The sequence below is a fragment of the Microcebus murinus genome, chromosome X (genome assembly GCF_040939455.1).
Source record: "Microcebus murinus isolate Inina chromosome X, M.murinus_Inina_mat1.0, whole genome shotgun sequence".
Taxonomy (NCBI): domain Eukaryota; kingdom Metazoa; phylum Chordata; class Mammalia; order Primates; family Cheirogaleidae; genus Microcebus; species Microcebus murinus.
In genome coordinates, this window is record NC_134136.1 from 92,627,337 (window position 1) to 92,646,434 (window position 19,098).

The 19,098-nt window shown below is 37.2% G+C and overlaps 1 protein-coding gene across 4 annotated transcripts in view; it reads left to right on the plus strand.

Annotated features, from left to right (window-relative positions):
- The window catches only part of REPS2 (RALBP1 associated Eps domain containing 2), a 199,946-nt gene that overhangs the window by 108,149 nt on the left and 72,699 nt on the right, over nt 1-19,098 (plus strand). For 2 of the 4 annotated variants that reach the window (XM_012784716.2, XM_012784717.2), the window contains exons 9-12: nt 4,651-4,745; nt 10,286-10,355; nt 11,792-11,845; nt 16,266-16,311. In XM_012784716.2, coding sequence (XP_012640170.2) covers nt 4,651-4,745; nt 10,286-10,355; nt 11,792-11,845; nt 16,266-16,311 — 265 coding nt within the window. The remainder of the gene's footprint in view (nt 1-4,650; nt 4,746-10,285; nt 10,356-11,791; nt 11,846-16,265; nt 16,312-19,098) is intronic. The other 2 variants (XM_012784718.2, XM_012784719.2) reach the window with 1 other exon arrangement.

Below are 19,098 nucleotides of genomic sequence, written 5' to 3' on the forward strand. Positions count from 1 at the left end.
ACTCCTGGGCTCAAGCAATCCTCCTGCCTCAGCCTCCCAAGTAGCTGGGACTACAGGCATGCGCCACCATGCCCGGCTAATTTTTTCTACATAAAGTAGTTGGCCAATTAATTTCTTTCTATTTTTTTAATAGTAGAGACAGGGTCTCGCTCTTGGTCAGGCTGGTTTCGAACTCCTGACCTTGAGCAATCCACCTGCCTTGGCTTCCCAGAGTGCTAGGATTACAGGCGTGAGCCACTGCGCCCGGCCAGGTTTGTTAGAATTTTATTGAAAATCTTTGCAGTTATTTTCATAAGGGGTATTGGTCTGTAGTCTTCTTTTTTGTTGTTGTTATGTCCTTTCCTGGCTTTGGTATCAAGGTGATACTTGCTTCATAGAATGAGTTGGGGAGGATTCCTTCCTTCTCAATGTTATGAAATAATTTCTGCAGCATGAGTACCAATTCTCCTTTGTAGGTCTGATAAAATTCAGCTGTGAAACCATCTGGTCTAGGACTTTTTTTTGTTGCAAGATTTTTTATTGCTGCTTCAATTTTGTTGCTCGCTATTGATCTGTTCAGGAGTTCTATTTCTTCCTGATTGAGACTTGGGAGGTTGTATGTTTCCAGGAATTTGTGCATTTCCTCAATGTTTTCGAGTTTATGTGTATAGAGATTTTTACAGTATTCACAGATGATATTTTGTATTAAATATTTCAGTGGTATTAGTTGTAATATTTCCTTTTTAATTTCTGATTGAGCTTATTTTGTTCCTTTTCTGTTTCTGATTAATCTAGTAAGAGGTCTGTCAATTTTGTTTATCTTTTCTAAGAATCAACTTTTTGTTTCATTAATCTTCTGCATTATTTTTTTTTGTTTTCAATTTCGTTTAGTTCTGCTCTGACCTTATTTATTTTCTTCTGCTGGGTTTGGGTTTCATTTGCTCTTCCTTTTCTAGTTCTTTGAGACAATTCATTAGATTGTTGATTTGTGATCTTTCTGTCTTTTTGATGGGGGGCATTTAAGGCTATAAATTTTCCCCTTAGGACTGCTTTTTCTGAATCCCATAGATTTTGATAACTTGTGTCCACTTTGTCATTTAGTTCTAGGAATCTTTTGATTTCCATCTTAATTTCCTCCTTGACCCAATAATTGTTCAGGAGTAGATTGTTTAATTTCCATGACTTTGTATAGAAGTACATGTTTCTGTTGAAGTTGATTTCTAGTTTTATTCCACCATGGTCTGAGAAGATACATGGTATAATTTCTATTTTTTTGAATTTGTTGAGACATGATTTGTGGCCTACAGTGTGATCAGTTTTAGAGAATGTTCCATGTACTGATGAGAAGAATGCATATTCAGTAGTTTTTGTGTAGATTGTTTTGAAAATGTTGTTAGGCACATTTGCTCTAGCCCCATTTAAGTCCAGTGTTTCTTTGTTTATTTTCTGCTCACAGGATCTGTCCAGCTCTATCAGCGGGGTGTTAAAATCTCCTGCTATTATGATGCTATTGTTTATCACTTTGTTTAGATCTAGTAGGGTTTGCTTTAGAAATCTGGGTGCATCTTTGTTAGGTGTATAGATATTTAAGGCTGTTATATCTTCTTGTTGCATTGTTCTCTTTGCCATTATATGATCACTCTCTTTGTCTTTCTTTACTATATAGTTGGCTTCAAGTCTATGCTATATGAGAATGGCTAACCCTGCTTTCTTTTTTTTTTGAGACAGAGTCTCACTCTGTTGCCCGGGCTAGAGTGCTGTGGCGTCAGCCTAGCTCACAGCAACCTCAAACTCCTGGGCTCAAGTGATCCTTCTGCCTCAGCCTCCCGAGTAGCTGGGACGACAGGCATGAGCCGCCATGTCCGGCTAATTTTTTGTATATATATTTTTAGTTGGTAAATTAATTTCTTTATATTTTTAGTAGAGACAGGATCTCGCTCAGGCTGGTTTTGAACTCCTGACCTTGAGCAATCCTCCCACCTTGGCCTCCCAGAGTGCTAGGATTACAGGCGTGAGCCACCACGCCCGGCCCCTGCTTTCTTTTGATTTCCATTTGTATGGAATATTTTTTTCAATCCCTTCACCATGAGTCTGAATGAGTCCTTGTGGGTTAGATGTGTTTCCTGCAGACAGGACATACTTGGCTTGTATTTTTTTTATCCATTCAGCAAGCCTATACCTCTTGAGTGGGGAATTCAGAAAAGATCATGAATAGCCAAAGCAACCTTAAGCAAAAGAAACAAATCTGGAGGCATCACTTTACCATACTTTAAGCTATACAAGGCTATAGTAACCAAAGCAGCATAGTACTGGCACAAAAAATAGAGACATAGACCAATGGAACAGAACAGAGAACCTAGATATAAAACAATCCACATATTGCCATCTGATATTTGACAAAGCAGACAATAGTATACACTGGGGGAAAGAAGCCCTCTTCAATAAATGGGGCTGGGAAAATTGGATAGCCACATGTAGAAGATTGAAACAGGATCCATATTTCTCTCTCACTACTCACTAAAATTAATTCAAGATGGATAACAGACTTAAACCTATGACATGAAACCATAAGGATTCTAGAAGAAAATGTTGGAAAAACTTTTCTAGATATTGGCCTAGGCAAAGAATTTATGAAGAAGACCCCAGTGGCAATCGCTGCAACAACAGACGTAACATAAATGGGACTTGATTAAATTAAAAAGTGTCTGCACAGCCAAGGAAACAATCATCAGAGCAAATAGACAACCTACAGAATTGGAGAAAATATTTGCATGCTATACATCTGATAAAGGGCTAATAACCAGAATCTACAAAGAACTCAAGCAAATCAGCAAGAAAGAAAATCAAACAACGCTATTAAAAAGTGGGCAAAAGACATGAACAGAAGCTTTTCAAAAGAAGATAGACAAATGGCCAATAAACATATGAAAAAATGCTTACCGTCACTAATAATCAGGGAAATGCAAATCAAAACCACAATGAGATATTGCCTAACTCCAGTGAGAATGGCTTTTATCAAAAAATCCCAAAATAATAGATGCTGGTGTGGATGTGGAGAGAAAAGAACAATTATACACTGTTGGTAGGACTGCATACTAGTACAACCTCAATGGAAAATGGTATGGAGATTCCTCAGAGAACTAAAAGTAGACCTGCCATTTGATCTAATAATCCCACTAGTTGGTATTTACCCAAAGGAAAAAAGTCTTTTTATCAAAAAGACACTTGCACTCAAATGTTTATTGCAGCACAATTCATAATCGCAAAGATGTGGAATCAACACAAGTGCCCATCCATACATGAGTGGATTAATAAAGCATGGTATATGTATACCATGCAGTACTACTCAGCCATAAAAAATAAATTAATACCTTTTGTAACAAACTGGTTGGAACTGGAGACCATTCTCCTAAGTGAAGTGTCAAAAGAATGGAAAAACAGACACCACATGTACTCAGTATTAAATTGGAACCAACTGAACAGCACACATGTGCACAATAGGATGTAAAACTCAGTGGAAATCAAACAGGTGTGGGGGGAGTAGATGGGTGAATTCATACCTAATGGGTACAGTGTACACTATCTGGCTGTTGGTTACACTTACAACTTTATGTCAAGCAGTACAGAAGCAATCCATGTAACTGAAACATTTGTAACCCCATAATATTCTGAAATAAAATATAAAAACTTATTCAGGCTTAGGAAAAAAATACTGCCAATCCACTTTTCACATTTGATTCAAAATTGTTTTTAAAACCATTGCATTAAAATTTGATTTTCCAATTAGCTTGTCTTGACAAATTTGATTTGTAGCTTCTGTTTATTATCTATTCTAATCTGCTTTTCCTTTTCAGAATATTGACAAATTTTCTAGCTGTTGAGATATTTCTTTCCTAATTACTTTGTGACAAAGTAGTGAAGCAGAATCTGCTTCTAAGACCTTGCCTGGGTGTTAAGTAATTAGCTTACCAAGTAGCATGATTTTTCCTCATGCTAATTAGCTCAGCTACACAAATAACAGCTCCTGTCATTTGTTGTATGTTGGAAGAAACCCATAACATGATTCATATTTCTTTGTTATAAATCAAAAAGAGTTTATACTCTTATTTTTGTCATTCTTGCTAACCAAAGAGATAAATATTCCATGAAGTTATCTTGGGCACACATCAGTATAAGATGTTGCCTATTTAGTTCCAACAATACCTAAAATGACTAATTTCTCTAGTTAATATTTATAGTATTCAAACTATCACCATAGTTACTACATTTAAAAATCATGTTAGTAGCATAGTTAAAACTTATGTATTGCAATAGTGATGGTTAATGTGGAAGAGGACTACTGTGCTATATAATACAAAGTGCTAAGAGCACAGACCCTTGAACTGCTGGGATTTCAAGTCCCTGCTTTTCCATTTGACAGCTGTATGATCTGGAGTACATTGCTTAGCTTCCCTGTTCCTTAGGTTCATTGCATGTAAAGTGGGGATAGTAGAAGTATGGGGTCGTGTATGTAAAGAACTTAAAATACTACCTGAACATTAGTGCCATACGTGGACTGTAGGAACCAGCTGATTTTGTTGTTTATTTAACGAACATAGAAAAGCTGATGGGAAACACTGGCCACTGTGGCTGTAGTAAATATTCTTATATATTCTTTTTGTTTCTTCTTAGCTTTTCCTAAGCCCAAGCGGGAGTGTGCATTATATGATTCTTATTCGGAGTCACTACCAGCAAACCAACAACCCCGTGACTTGAATCGGATGGAGGTAAAAGATCTTTGTATGGTAATAAATAAGGATGTGTATAGAATTAAATCCATTAGCCTATGTTCTTTAAAAACTCTGGAAAATGAACTTTCATAACATTTTCTCTTCATACTTGGTCATTCCTTTGGGGCTTAGCTTTTCAAATCTAGACACATGTATCTATAATTATTTTTTTCTTTTCTCCCTGAAACTAGATTTGGTGAAGTAAGTAATATAGTCTCTAGACCTTCTAACAGTGAAATTTTTAGGTATTGCCATAGTGAGCCAGAAAATACTAGCCAAGTTGTTTACTTCAACCAAACTTTAATTCCCTAGCAAACAATTTATTATATTGTATTTTTATTAGCTGGGCATTGACAAAGTATAATAGACCAGAACAGTTTTGAGAAGAGGTTCGAGAACTTTATGTGAGGATCCCAAATCACATTCAGAGCTCCCTCAGGGTTTTTAGCTTTTGAAGCAAATGAGGACTGATTTGGATGATCCCCAAAAGAAATTTGGAGAATGACCCCCAATGTTGAGCCATTGAGGGAAGGGCTTAGCCAAGTGCTTAGTGATCTTTAGCTGTGAATCAATAGACAAGAGTCATTATGGTTAATGCTATCGTCACCTCTATCATTATCATCATCATCACCATTATGATTACTATGATGACAACTTAGGATACCTGCTGTCCCTTTCCTAAAAAGAAACCAGAAATGTTTAATAAATGGAGATTTACTTATAGACTCCAAATAGAGTCCTCTGACCCTAGTTGATACCATTGCAGGATGATAGAAGTCAGAAGGAGGATACAGGGACATTTCTTTAATTTCTTGTGACTGTGTGTGATTATCTGTTCTCTCCCACGGGGCTCTCATGCCTCTAGTGTGTGTTATTGATGACGTCCCTGCTCGCCTGTGACCCAGTCTGGCCTGCATCTCCAGTGCCCTTTTGAGTGACATCTCTCTTTGCTGCTCTTCTCCTCTTTGAGTTGTAGCCTTCATAGTACATTCCTCAGCTGATTTCTGCTCATGGGAAAAAGATATAAAGAAAAGTGATTTCAGGAAGAGTGGTGGTTATGTATTTGAAGAATTTTGGCTTTTAACATTTTTTTTCCTACAGAATGCATATGATGAAGAAGCAAATATAATAGTTTGCCACTTTGGATGGCACTTAGTTTACTTTGGGGCTTCTGGCAGCATCTAGAAAGTTTTGCTTATTAAGCTAGGATGGATGCCTCTATTGCTCTCTGACACAGTTGCCTTTTTTTGTGTGTGTGATGGCTCCCCTGCTTGTATAAAATTATGAGGTGGTTAGGTGATTTTCTTAAAAATGTCATAAACTTTTCTTCTTTCTATATAAACACATTGTTACCATGGTCTTAGATGGTCTCTGTCCTTATAAAAGAAACAAATAATACTTATTTTTTGTAGAAATTATGTTGCTGACTCATGTTGCTTTTTCCATGTAGTCATTTATCATCTGTCTAAAACGAAAGAAGAGGAAATAATGCAGGCGGCCATAAAGTCTGTTTTACACACACACACACACACGCACGCACACACACACACACACGCACACATATGCGCACGCGAGCATGCAGATGTCCTTGATGAGATTATGTATGTTCACTTTTATGGACATTATGGGCAGCTAGTTTTATATACTTCTGTATCACTTTAACTGGCCCCCTTGGGGAAGGGAGGTTAAAAACTACCTAGTCTTTTCTTTCTTTTTTTTTTTTTTTGCATGTCCATGCAAGAAAGCAAAACAACAAAAAAAACCCCTCTTTTCCAACCAAACTCTTATTTTTGAAGGTGGGACGTTTTTAGATAGTGAATATAGTAAATAGAATTCAAAGGCAACGTAATAGAGTTAACTGATGATTTCACCATTCAAGAAGTTTATGTCAGATTTTAAGAGTTAATGATTAAATATTTCATGTTCTAAGCTGTTACTCACTGTTCTTTCTACTAGTTTTTGTTTTGTTTTGTTTTATTTTGTTTTTGAGACAGTCTCACTCTGTTGTCTGGGCTAGAGTGCCGTGGCGGCAGCCTAGTTCACAGCAACCTCAAACTCCTGGGCTCGATAGATCCTCCTGCCTCAGCCTCCTGAGTAGCTGGGACTACAGGCTTTCTACTAGTCTTTTATTCTATCATGAACGCATGGAGTTTATGTCAATTTTGGTACCAGCCCTGTAAGTAATGATGCTAGCATAGGTGTTGGTGTTGTGAACAAAGCTGTGGCTGATTTAAGTCTCAGGGCATGAGAAGTTTGCTTAGCAGTGCCTCTTTTTCTAAAGGCAGCAGAGTTGTAACCGTGTACTTTATCTGTCAAGAATTACAGATTATATAATACGATGTAAAGGTCATTGGAAATCAAGAAACAGGGAGGGGTGTAGGAGGAGAGGCGTAAAACCTGCCTATCAGGTACAGTACACATATTCAGGTTATGGACATAAGCATTATAAAAGGTATCCATGTGACAAAAACATTTGCACCCCCTTAATATTTTGAAATAAAAAATAAATAAAAGCATGCAACATACAAAAAAAAGAATTACAGTTTATAATTTCAGCAGTGTTCCTTATATACTGGATTTCTTTCTTTTTTAAAACAGCTTTATTGAGATATATATCACATACCATATCCATTGAAAGTATACAATTCATATTTTTTTAGTATATTGACAGTTGCTGAACCAAAATTAGACCTACAGTATAATTTTAGGACATTTTCATCACCCCAAAGAGAAACCCTACACTATTCCCCACTCTCTGCCAGCCTCTGGTAATCACTAATCTATTTTCTGTCTCTGGATTTGCCTAACATGGACATTTCACATAAATGGAATCATATAGTATGTGGTGTTTAGTGACTGACTTCTTTTACTTAGTGTGACCTTTTCAAGGTTCACTCATGCCATAGCATATATCAGTGCTTCATTCTTTTTTATGGCTGAATAATATTCCATTGTATGTATATACCACATTTTTTTTCTAATCAAGTTCTCAGTTGATAGACATTTGGATTATTTTCACTTTTGGCATTATAAATAATGCTACTATGAGCATACATACACAAATTTTTGTGTGGACATAGGTTTTCAGTTCTCTTGGATATATATTATACCTATGAGTAGAATTGTTGGATTTTATCATAACTTTGTGTTTAATGTTTTGAAGACCCACCAAACTGCTTTCCAAAGCATCTGCACTATTTGACATTTCCCCACCAGCAGTATATTAGGGTTCCAATTTCTCCACATCCTTGCTAACACTTGCTATTATCTGTCTTTTTGATTTTAGCCATCCTAGTGGAATGAAGTGATATCTCATTGTGGTTTTGATTTGAATTTCCTAATGAATATGATGTTGAACATCATTTCATATGCTTGTTAATCATTTGTATATCTTCTTTGCTGAAGTGTATGCTCAAGTCCTTTGTCCATTTTAAAATTGGATTATTTGTATATTACTGAGTTGTAAGTATTCGTGTGCTTTGGTGTCAAAGCTAAGAAACCATTACCTAATAAAAAACCATGAAGAATTACTCCCATGTTTTCTTCTAAGAGTTTTATAGTTTTATGCTTTACATTTAGGTCTGTGATCCATTTTGAGTTAATTTTTTTATATGCTCTGAGGATGGGATACAACTTATTAATAATTTTTTTGTATGTGGATTTCTGGTTGTCCCAGTGCCATTTGTTGAGAAGTCGATTGTTTTCCCATTGAATCGTCTTGCACCCTTGTTGAAAATCAGTTGACCATTAATCTAAGGGTTTATTTCTATATTCTCGATTCTATTCCATTGATCTCTATGTTTATGATTATGCCAGTACCACACTGTCTTGATTATGGTAACTTTGTGGTAAGTTTTGAAATTGGAAGTGTGAGTACTTTAACTTTGTTCTTCTTTTTAAATAATATTTTGGCTAGAATAGAATGGCTCCCTTGCATTTCCATATGAAGTTTAGGACATGCTTGTCAGATTCTGCCCCCCCCCCCAAAAAAAAAGAAAGAAAAAAAGGATTGCATTGAATCTGTAGATCAATTTGGGGAGTATGGCCACCTTAATAATATAGAGTCTTCTAATGCATGAACATGGGATGTCTTTCTATTTATTTAGATATTTAATTTCTTTGAACAGTTTTTAAAAATTTCTTTTTATCTACATTGTCTACTCCTAAATAATCTTCTTCTTCAAAGGGGTCTGATTTATAATCCAGGTGGGAAAAGGCAATAAAAGAAATGTACTGTTCAAATATTATACATTGTTTGTTTTATTGGAGATAGTAGACTTTGAATGGGAAATTGTATCTGGAGGCTTTGTTATAATGCCGAGAATTACCTGACTGAGAATTGTAAAATCCTAGTCAGGTTCCTCTGAAGTAGTACTTTAACCTCATTCCTTGTAACAGTTTAAAAGCAAAAGTACTGCTTATCTCTCTGGGATTGTTTGCATTCTAAGGAGGTAAACCAATTAACCTTTTGGAGCATGGGACAGCTCCAGGAATTTACTCTCTTTCCTTTAAGTTTTAAAATGTATTTGATTTTTGAATATGTTAAAATATAAAGAATATCAAAGGGCATATAGTGAAAAATCCTCTTCCTCAAACCTTTCTTCCATCTACTGAGTCACCCTTCAATTCTTATATATCTTTCCAGAGTTTGCATATATAAAGTAAATATGAACATATATTATTCTTTAAGTTAATCTTATCACAGACCTTAGTGTGCATATTCTTTTCCAGCTATAATCGACAAATAAGAATTATATATATTTATGATGTTTGGAATATGTATACATTGAAATGATTACCACAATCAAGCTAATTAACACATCTGTCACCTCACATACTTATTTTTTTTTGTGGTGAGAACATTTAAGATCAACTCTGTTAGCAGTTTTCAAGTATACCATACATTATTATTAACTATGGTTAGAATGTTAATTGAGAGTTTATAGGAAATAAATTTATACTAAGATTTTAAATAATTTAAAACTAATTCATACTTGATCAATTTGAGTATTCATCTTATTAGTGTTATATAAGTGAGGACTTCCCCCATATGCGAGTTAGGAGAAAATTTTGATCAGCTCATCAATAAAATTCTCTTATTCCTTAGCAAGGAGGTTATTTTTTAATCAGGGTTGGATACCCTCTCCATGACAGATCCTGGCAAACAACTCATATTATGGGGCCACTTGTCGGAACTTCTCTCTGTTTGTGAAAAGATACGTAAAGTACAGGTTTGTTCTTGGCTGAATAGACAAATACTGTGCAATTCTCTGGCTGAATCCCAGTGCAGATTCAGATTTAATACACATGCCTTGATCTGAATCATTATTTTTTTCTTCTGTGTATGTAAAAATGTCAATACAAATTAACTTATACTTCACTAGGAGCCTAAAAACATAAGCTACTGTTAAATGTCAGGGTTTACTGAGGACAGAAATGTTGGCAAGAAATACAGCTTTTAAAACATTTTCATTGTATGTGCATGTCACTTAACTTCCATTCCTACCTGTATGATTGATTTGCTTTTCTTTTCAAAGAAGGCATCTGTTAAAGACATGGCTGATTTTCCTGTCCCTACCCAAGATGTGACTGGTGATGACAAGCAAGGTATGAAAAGAATGAGTTTTCTTCCTTTGAGGACATTCTACTTCTGTTTCCTTTTCCACTTTCTTGGAATGCCTAGCTTCTAGAGCATATGAGGACAGCTCTCAGTATGTAAACACATTGTCTAGATTAAGTAGTTAAAATTGTTGTCACAACACAGTAGTTCATAAAGTGGTAGCATTAGCTTGAATATCCAAAGCCCTACAACTCATTGGCCCCCGTAGTCACTGCTGACCCGCAGGCTACTCTGACATTTTACATTGTAACGGTCTTATGCTGGCGGATGTGATCCCAGGACATTAATGTAAATGCATATTTGCACAGAAGTCTAATCCATGAGAAAGTTCTCTTCCAGACAGAGCTTTTGTCTCTGGGCTTTATCTGTTTCTAGGTGGCTTTGTGGGCGTGGAGGTGTGGTATGGAGCCAGCTACAATTTGCATATCTTACTGGGTGGCTGAGATTCAGTGCAGCACAGTATTCCACGTTAGAGCTGCCATCAAGCACAGGGATGAGTTGGCCTGAGAATATCTAGAAGTGTAGGAGGGACCCTCTCGCTTATCCCCATACATTGTATAATGCTTTATAATGTACTAGGTCCTTTGGCATACACTGTCTTATTCAGTCCTCACAAAACTGAATGGAGGCTGGTATGTTTTATCACCCAAAATTTAGAGATGAGTAAACTGAAATTCAAGCAGTATGAATCATTTCCTTAGTTATTAAGAAAAAGAGCTTGGACAAGAACCAAAATTGTCGAAGTCTCAAGCCAGTATTCTGTTATCTGATATTGATTCGCTACCCATGAATGAGAAGCTTATTTGAAGGGACCAAAAATCAGTGAAGCTATTTCAGGTTTTATTGTTGATATCTGCCATTGATTCAGCATTGTACAGGGGCTGAATGTGAAAAATAAGTTTTCCAAGAATCAGTAATTGTATGCTCTCTCTTTAAATACTTGCTCAGCAGAGGCAGACAGAACTGGACATTGCAATAGTATGTACTCAGATTGCACTCTTGACTGGTGGATCTTAGCCATGGTTGCACAGTGGAATAACTAGATGAGCTCTAAAAATATTGAAGCCTGGGTTTCATGCCCAGGGATTCTCATGTCATTGGTCTGGGTGTCAGAAATGAGAGGGGGAAATTCCTGATACTTCCTGGTAATATTCCTCCCAACCACTAGAGGTGCTCTCTGGAAAGTTGAAAATATATCTTTGCTCTCTGGAGGAAGTGCACCTGTTTCCATACTCCAGGAGGTCTTTTTTGTTTTAGTAAATGCTTAGCAACTTATAGAGGTTTGTAAGCTCTGTTTTTTGTGATGACTAGGGATTCTTTGTTTTAATGTAATATGCCTCAGAAATAAAAATTTTATAGATTTTTTTTCTTTTCTTCTCCCTTCTTTTTTTTGTTCCTTAAAAACAAAACAAAACACCACTAGCTTTGAAAAGCGCTACCAACGAAGCCTTACCGAAGGACGTGTCTGAGGAGCCAGGTAGGAGAAAACCATATTCGTATACTTTTTATATAATTATTCGTAATTAAGAAAACTAACCTTGAGTGAGTAGAAGATTGCTACCTCTATGATAGTGTGTTTCTCTCTAAATATTTGTCTTGTGTTTTATTATAAGGAAACTTTTTGGCTTTTTATCCTTTTTTTCTTTTCAGGTATGAGAATAAGGTAATTTCTTTTTAAGTTCTGAATTTAAGTTTCATTGAAAGGATTACTTAGTGTGAATTTAGGGTCTTGTTACTAAGTGTAAAATTGAGAAGGCTTGGAGGTAAAATGATTTCAACAAGCCCTTAGGGTTTCTGTGTAGGGTAAGGAACTGATAGGATAGATCAACTAGAAGCCTAGAGTTGGTTATTTTCCATTTCCAAAGCAAAAATCTCAAATATTTTCATTATGCTTCACCACCAGGAAAGCAAGTATATGTGCTTATACATGGAGTGGATACCAAGGAGAAAAATAATAGTTGTGTTTGTCTAGTTTCTTGGAGAATCAAAACTGTGTCTGTGGAGCCATGGAGGATAGCTGGGCCTGTGTCCTCAGCTCTTTCTCGATGAAGCCATCATTGAACCAAAATAAACCTAGTTAAAAACAAAGTGGCTATGGAAGGTATTACTGTTTGGAATTCTGCTTATGAGGACATGAACGAAGTTGCTGCTTTCCTTCTTACTGTTATCTCTCTTGCATATTTAATAAGTAGATCATGTTTGTTGTGATTACTTAGCTATCACCCCAGGCTTATTTGTTTACAGTTGGAGCAGAGGAATCAATATAATGTTGAAGCTTACCCGGTGATATAATATTTTCCATATACCAAGCTCATTCAAAACTTAAAAGAGAAGGTAGAAGGAGAGGAAGGAGTTGGGGGAGGGAGAGAAAAAGGGGCAAGGAAAGAGAGAATATATGCATGAGAATATATGATTGGTGTCAGTGATGTATTTTCAGGCAGCTTGCCAGGTGATTCTGGTGCTTAGCCTATTTTGGGAACCGCTACCTCTAGAAGGTGATGCTACAAAATAGAAAATTAAGATTGTAGATCAATTGTGATTCCAAAAGTAGTGGGAATTCCCAAGCTTAATTTTGATTTTTGAAACTGATTGGGTCCATTCATCATAGGGTGAAATGCTCTATTAGTGTAGGCCAAATGCCTGAAGTCAGTTTTTCTAGCTCTAATTTCTGGAGCTAAAGTGGATACATTCCAGTTTTGGGAAATTTCATGTTATGGTATTAGCAAAAGCCATTTAAATTTGGAGTGTTAAATTAGTAGCTTCTCCAACAGTCTTTAAGGATCATAACTCCTCCTATTTTTTATGGTTCTTAGCATGAGATCAAGTATTCACTGGAGCCTGAGCTTTAGATCTCATTTTTGACATTCCTTCACTGACTAGGATATGGCATCACCAAACAAAACCTAACAGGTGTGCCACAGTATGTGAAGTATATCTGGATTTGTGTCACGCTGTGCCTGGGAACATGTTGTATGTTTTCTGAATTGTTCTTCCCACTGCTACCCCTTTCTGGATGTCATCTCAAGCATAGTTAATATCTTCTTTCTTGGGCAATGTTTGGATTCCCAGTGGGATACACAAGAGTTGCAAGGTGGTGATTTAGAATTCTGGGTGGCTGGCTGTGCCATGTGGACGGTTCACCTCCGTTCAGTTGCTGCCTTTTTGGAGGGTTAACTTTAGGCTTGCTCTCTCTTCCTGTTCCCATTTCCTGGAAAGATGACATGCCTGGAATGTTCCAGGAAGTTGTCATTCTTCTTCCCTCTGTCCAGCTAAACGAGAAGCTGTGTGTGATACATTCATTGGCGTCTGCTTGATTTCACAGCACAACACACCCTTGCCATTTTTGCAGATATTCACATGCTCCAAAAACCAAGTCTGACTTTTGGAGGCTTGGAGGATGATAGAGGAGTTAACTAGAATAGTGTTCAGCTTTTTCTAGGCTGAGACCTGTGGAGACCTACCAAGACCTGCCTAGGATATATTTTTGCAAGTGGAAGGAGAAGCATCTCCCCGCCCTTCCCTCCCACAGTTGGTAATAATAATGACGATGATGATGATGTGCTGGGTGATAGATGGGGTGGTATTATGTTATCAGGGAATCGAGACATTCCTTGTTAAATATTTTTTCATATACCCTTTACCTTTTTAATTGCTGAAAGTGTATATATTAGTAGAATCTAAGAGACTTCTTAACCAACATCCCATTCTAGCCTAATTCAACAGAGCCCATTGCACAGAAAATCTTTTTCTTGATGCGTCTGGGTCATGCTGAGGTTTTCAGTCAGCTCACCTTCCCAGTGCAGTCTTCAGACTGATGTTGGTGATTTTAGCAGCTGCTCCATTGCCAACTATCACTCCATGGTTTTTCTGGGGTAAAGCAGTTCTCTCCTTCCATTACCTGTTCCCACCTGTACCTCCTTTGCTGTCCTAGAAGGAACCAGATCTCCAAAGCTTGAAAAACTAGGAGCTTTATTTATTCTTCTACAACAGTAATGTTTTGCAATTCTAAAATGCAAATACATTCAGTTTTTAAAGAACCTTCACCTTTTTATCTGTCCCCGTGAGAAAAGGGCAGTGTTTTTATTGTCTTCATTCTGTAGGTTAGGAAAATGAAGTTTGGGGGAGGTAACAGCTAGTTAGTGTCATGGCCAGGAGGACCACGCAGGCCTCAGGACTCCTGGCCTGGTCTCTGGCCCTGTCTGTCTGCTGCTCATCCACATCCTCACCCCATCTATCTGTCTGTCTGTCTGTCTGTCTATCTCTCACCAGCAGGGCTCACCCCTCCTTCCACACCCATTCCTACACCAGCAAAAAGGCAAAGATAATGGCAGTTGACAAAGGAATTAACAGTCACCGTGGTCTGGTTTGGGGAACGGTATTTTAACATGGCCGGGACCTCTCCTACCCACATATTTCTTGAAAGCAGTGGGGCCTGAGGGAGAAGAGGGCCACGGAGCCAGCCGCAGGCAGCCTGCCCAGAGGGCTACCCCAGCTCTGCGGTGAGTCTGGTCACACTCTGCCCACCCAGCTCCAAGGCAGCCTTGTTGGTGGGGAAAGAGGCCCCTTGCCCTTTAAGCCTCACTTCTTTGCTGCCTGGGCTTTGCAGGTGGGAGGGAGGGACTTTTCCATCTGTATCCAGGTGTGGGTGCACAATAATGGGCAAGAGGGGGACTCTGACTCCTTGGGCTCTCCGTGCTTTCCAGGGCTGTGGCAGTGTTTCAGTCATGTGAAGCCAGAGGATGCCTGTGTTCTCACTACAACAAGCCAGAATGCTTAGGTTGGGAGAAAGGCATCTCTTCTGCGGCTGACCACATCTAAGGGAATATATATATCAGTAGTTTGCTTTGTGCCTTGTTAGCATTTATGAGGATTTTCAGCTCTCCTTTCTGCCCTGCTTTTCTAACCCAGGGATTTTAATGATCATCATAAAGTCAGGCTGCTCTGCACCACGGAGGGATTTTTATCTTTGGAGCAATGTAAACAAGGATGGGATAAGGCAGTGAGACATTTTCTTTTCAGAAGAATTTGTGAAAACAAATAAATTATGTTTTCCTTGTTCCTCAGCACTCTTCCTATGAATTTTTATGACATTTGATGGTGAAAAATTTACAGTATTTGCAAAACCATAGCGTAGATACTGGTTCCTAAAGTTGTCTTCCATAGAGGAAAACATTGAAAACATAAAAAGAGGATTAATATTTTTGTAAATGTTTCTAATTAGTCTTCACAGCTTGTGATAGGAAAGAGGACTACATTGGTGTTGGTAGTGAGCAAGTTGGTTTGTGATTTAAATTTGATGAGGAAAAGTCATATGGCTGACAAAGTATTTAATGATTTTATTTCATAATATTCTCTGTATGATTTGGTCACAGAGATGTGGGACACAGAGAATATTTTCTTATAGGAAAAGCTACATAGCTCATTTCCACTTGTGGGAACTTTGCTTTCTTGTGGCCTTGCTGCTTTGGTAGTATATTTTTTAAAAATGTGTAGTCAGATAGACTTCTTCTTAGCCTTCAGGGGAGACTGGTTCAAAATCTATTACTAGGCTATCATGATAGACCAAGAAACCCTCAAGTGTGAATCCATCATTATATAAAAAGACAACCCTTTACAAGGGTTGTCTTTTTATACTGGAATGTCTTCATTAATCAACTTGGATTTGAGAATAGCTTCTCAGATAGTGTTCGGACAAAAGGAAAAGTATGCTGGCGTTTTAGCTTTAGACTTAAAATGAGAAAAATCATGACAATGTGGAAGTGGTCAAGTTCTCCACGTGGACATTTGTATTCCACATTTACCTGTTGATGTGTTCTGTACTAGCCCAGGTGCTGCATATAAACCTGTTTAACTGCAGAAATGAAACCTAAGCAAACAACAAATAATCTTTGTTTCAGCAACTCCTAAGGATTCCAACAGTCTCAAAGCAAGACCAAGATCCAGGTAGTGTTTGTTTAATTTCTGCTTTAATGCCCTTTATGCCCTGTCCCTGATTACAAATGAAAGCCCCAAACCAAAAACCCAACCCATGATTGCCTTTCCCCTTAGATTGAAAGCTCAGGATCTGAGCCATTTCACTCATAAGTGGCCTAATGGGAACATTCAGTGATGCTGGGGAGCCTTTTAGTTCCTGCAGTTGGTCGTAAGTGCTGGAAGATTGCGGCTGATGCTCTTTGGCCCCTTGCTGTACAGTGGGTTGTGTGGGATGACCCAGTTGTTGCAGGATGATAACTAATAGGGGGAAGTAGCTTTGGAAAGAGGGAAGTATGGTTCAAAGGTAACAAACACTGAAATTTGCTATCATGATAAGATGAATACCAAAAAGTAAGAAGTCTGGGGAATAAAATCTAGAGTAGGGAAAGAAGATGCTTATGAGGACTTCAGTGAAGCTTGAAGCTTCAGGTGAGTAGTGCTTATGGTCTGTTTGAGCCTATCTTAGTGCCTCTTTTCAGCCTCACATTTTTTAAATAGTTAGAAGCTAGTAGAAGATGGAGAGCCAGTAAGGCAGAGCTTTGGTTGACATCAGACGCAGAAGAGAGGAGCAGCGGGGAAATACAGAAACACTAATAGAATTAATCCATCAAAGAGAGGAAACGGTCCTGGGAGCGAGCAGTCTTCACCAGTGGAACCTCAGTGGAAGATAGGGTACTATGTGTGTGTTTGCTAAGTTTTGCTTTGGCTCTTAGTGACTTTTTCCCTCCCTTGGCTACTAGATACATTCTTGAGAAAGTAAATTTAAGTCTGATCATATTTTAAATGCTTAAGATACTGATATTGAAGGAAATCTCATGTCTTTGTAAATCAAAGAATTGCCCCTTACTTTATGTTTTATGTTTGCGTTTTCCAAATTGGGGTTTTGCTTCCTTGTTTATAGAAGGCATAGATATCTATATTTTTAAAAAATATATAGAGTAATTCATGTTGTTGGGAAGAAAAGGTATAGCCATTCTTTCTCTCTGTGGTCACTACATTTACTCATCTTTTTAAAAAGGATGAATGGATCTTTCACAAATTTGTGCTAGCTTTGGGATGTGGGATTAGTAATATTTATGTGCTTTCATAATAGGGAATACCTTCTTTGAATTGCAAAAATCTCCTTATGCGTACTATGTTAACCATAAATTGAACCTCACAATTTTAGCTTCTACTGACTTCTTCTCTCCTCCAAAGTGAAATTTGCAAGTGAAATTACAAAATCTCATAGTCACATATTCTATTATTAACGTGTCTGGCTAAATTTTACATATTATCCTTTCAGGGATTGGTCCAATGTGTATGATTTCATTTTCCTACTGGGTCTTTATTGAGACCAAGAGAATCAAACTATTTTTATCCTACTTTTTAAAATAATGAAGCTTTGTAGAACTGTAAGAGTAAGAGGGGAAATCGCCATTCTAACACACTACTACATTCATCATTTTGTCAATTCCCTGCACATTTATGTTTTAATTGGTTACAGTCATGGTTATACAGTCTCATTTGATAGTCAGTAACTATCCATATGAAATACAGGTCATATATGGAAATAAAATGGAAATGAGGTATGTAATATGAGATAGTGTACTTAACTATATATGCATGTGTGTTCACATACACACATGCATACTGCACATTATTTATATACAAACACATTATTCTTTCCTCCTTTAGTGAAAAATGTCACTAAAGCTATATGTGACATAAGAAGTTCTTTTAATTTTTAGCAAGGGTCTCTAATTTCCTTTTTAAATGAAGATTTCCCATTTAAAAACCTGTCCTTTTGTATTAATTTCCTTTGATTCTGGTTGAAAGTGTTAGAGCATTCTTCCCTGCTAGTTTCTACCTGCCTTTGCCTTGCCTTTGCCAGTTATGTTACAGGGACCACCCCAGAGCATGCCATATGCCATTATGATGGCTTTATTAAAGATTGCAACCTTGCAAGACAGACAAAACCCTAGACTACCACAAAGAAACCTTGAAAAACTTATTCAGGAAAATAAAAGCTCACTATGTCAAAAACAGCTCTGTTAAGAACTGAAGGGGCTTAATAGTAGTTGATAAATTCTAATTTCCTAGGTGCCATGCCAATAGCTAAATATGAAGAACAGTTTTCTGAGCTTAATTTGTCTCTAGGACATATCTTGACTCAAAGATTATTTTATGCTTTGACATAAAGTTAGCTAAGAAGCTGAATAGAACAAACATACACATCTACTTCCTAGATTCTTTTCATGACCCATCTTTAAACATTCCTAAGCAATGAACCAATGTATAGAATTGGATTAATTTAGAAAATAAATAGGTTTCCAATAAATATTCTAGCTGCTCTTGCTAAAGAATTTCTTTCCTGGCTTATAGGCAATATGAGAACATTTTAAAAATGGAATTTAGAAACAGAGACAGACTAGAGTTTGAATTGAACCTATGTAACTTTCTATCTATGTGACCTTTGTTAAGTTATTTAGTTTCTTTTTCTTTAAATGCCAGTATTAGAATTACAATCTCAGAAGTTAATTTAGTTAATTGTGCCTTGCTACAGATTGAGGAAGAAGGTTAAAATGAGGCTTTTGCTTTGAAAATTTCCCAAACCTGTATTTCTCAGGGTAAGACAAGCTAGACCCCTTAACCTGATAGATGTGTGTTTTCCTTTCCTGAATTTCATTTGTGGCATATTCCCTTGAACATCGATTCTTATCCTCAGTTTATCTGTCCTAATTCCATATGGGCCTGTCGTCATATTTGAAAATAAAC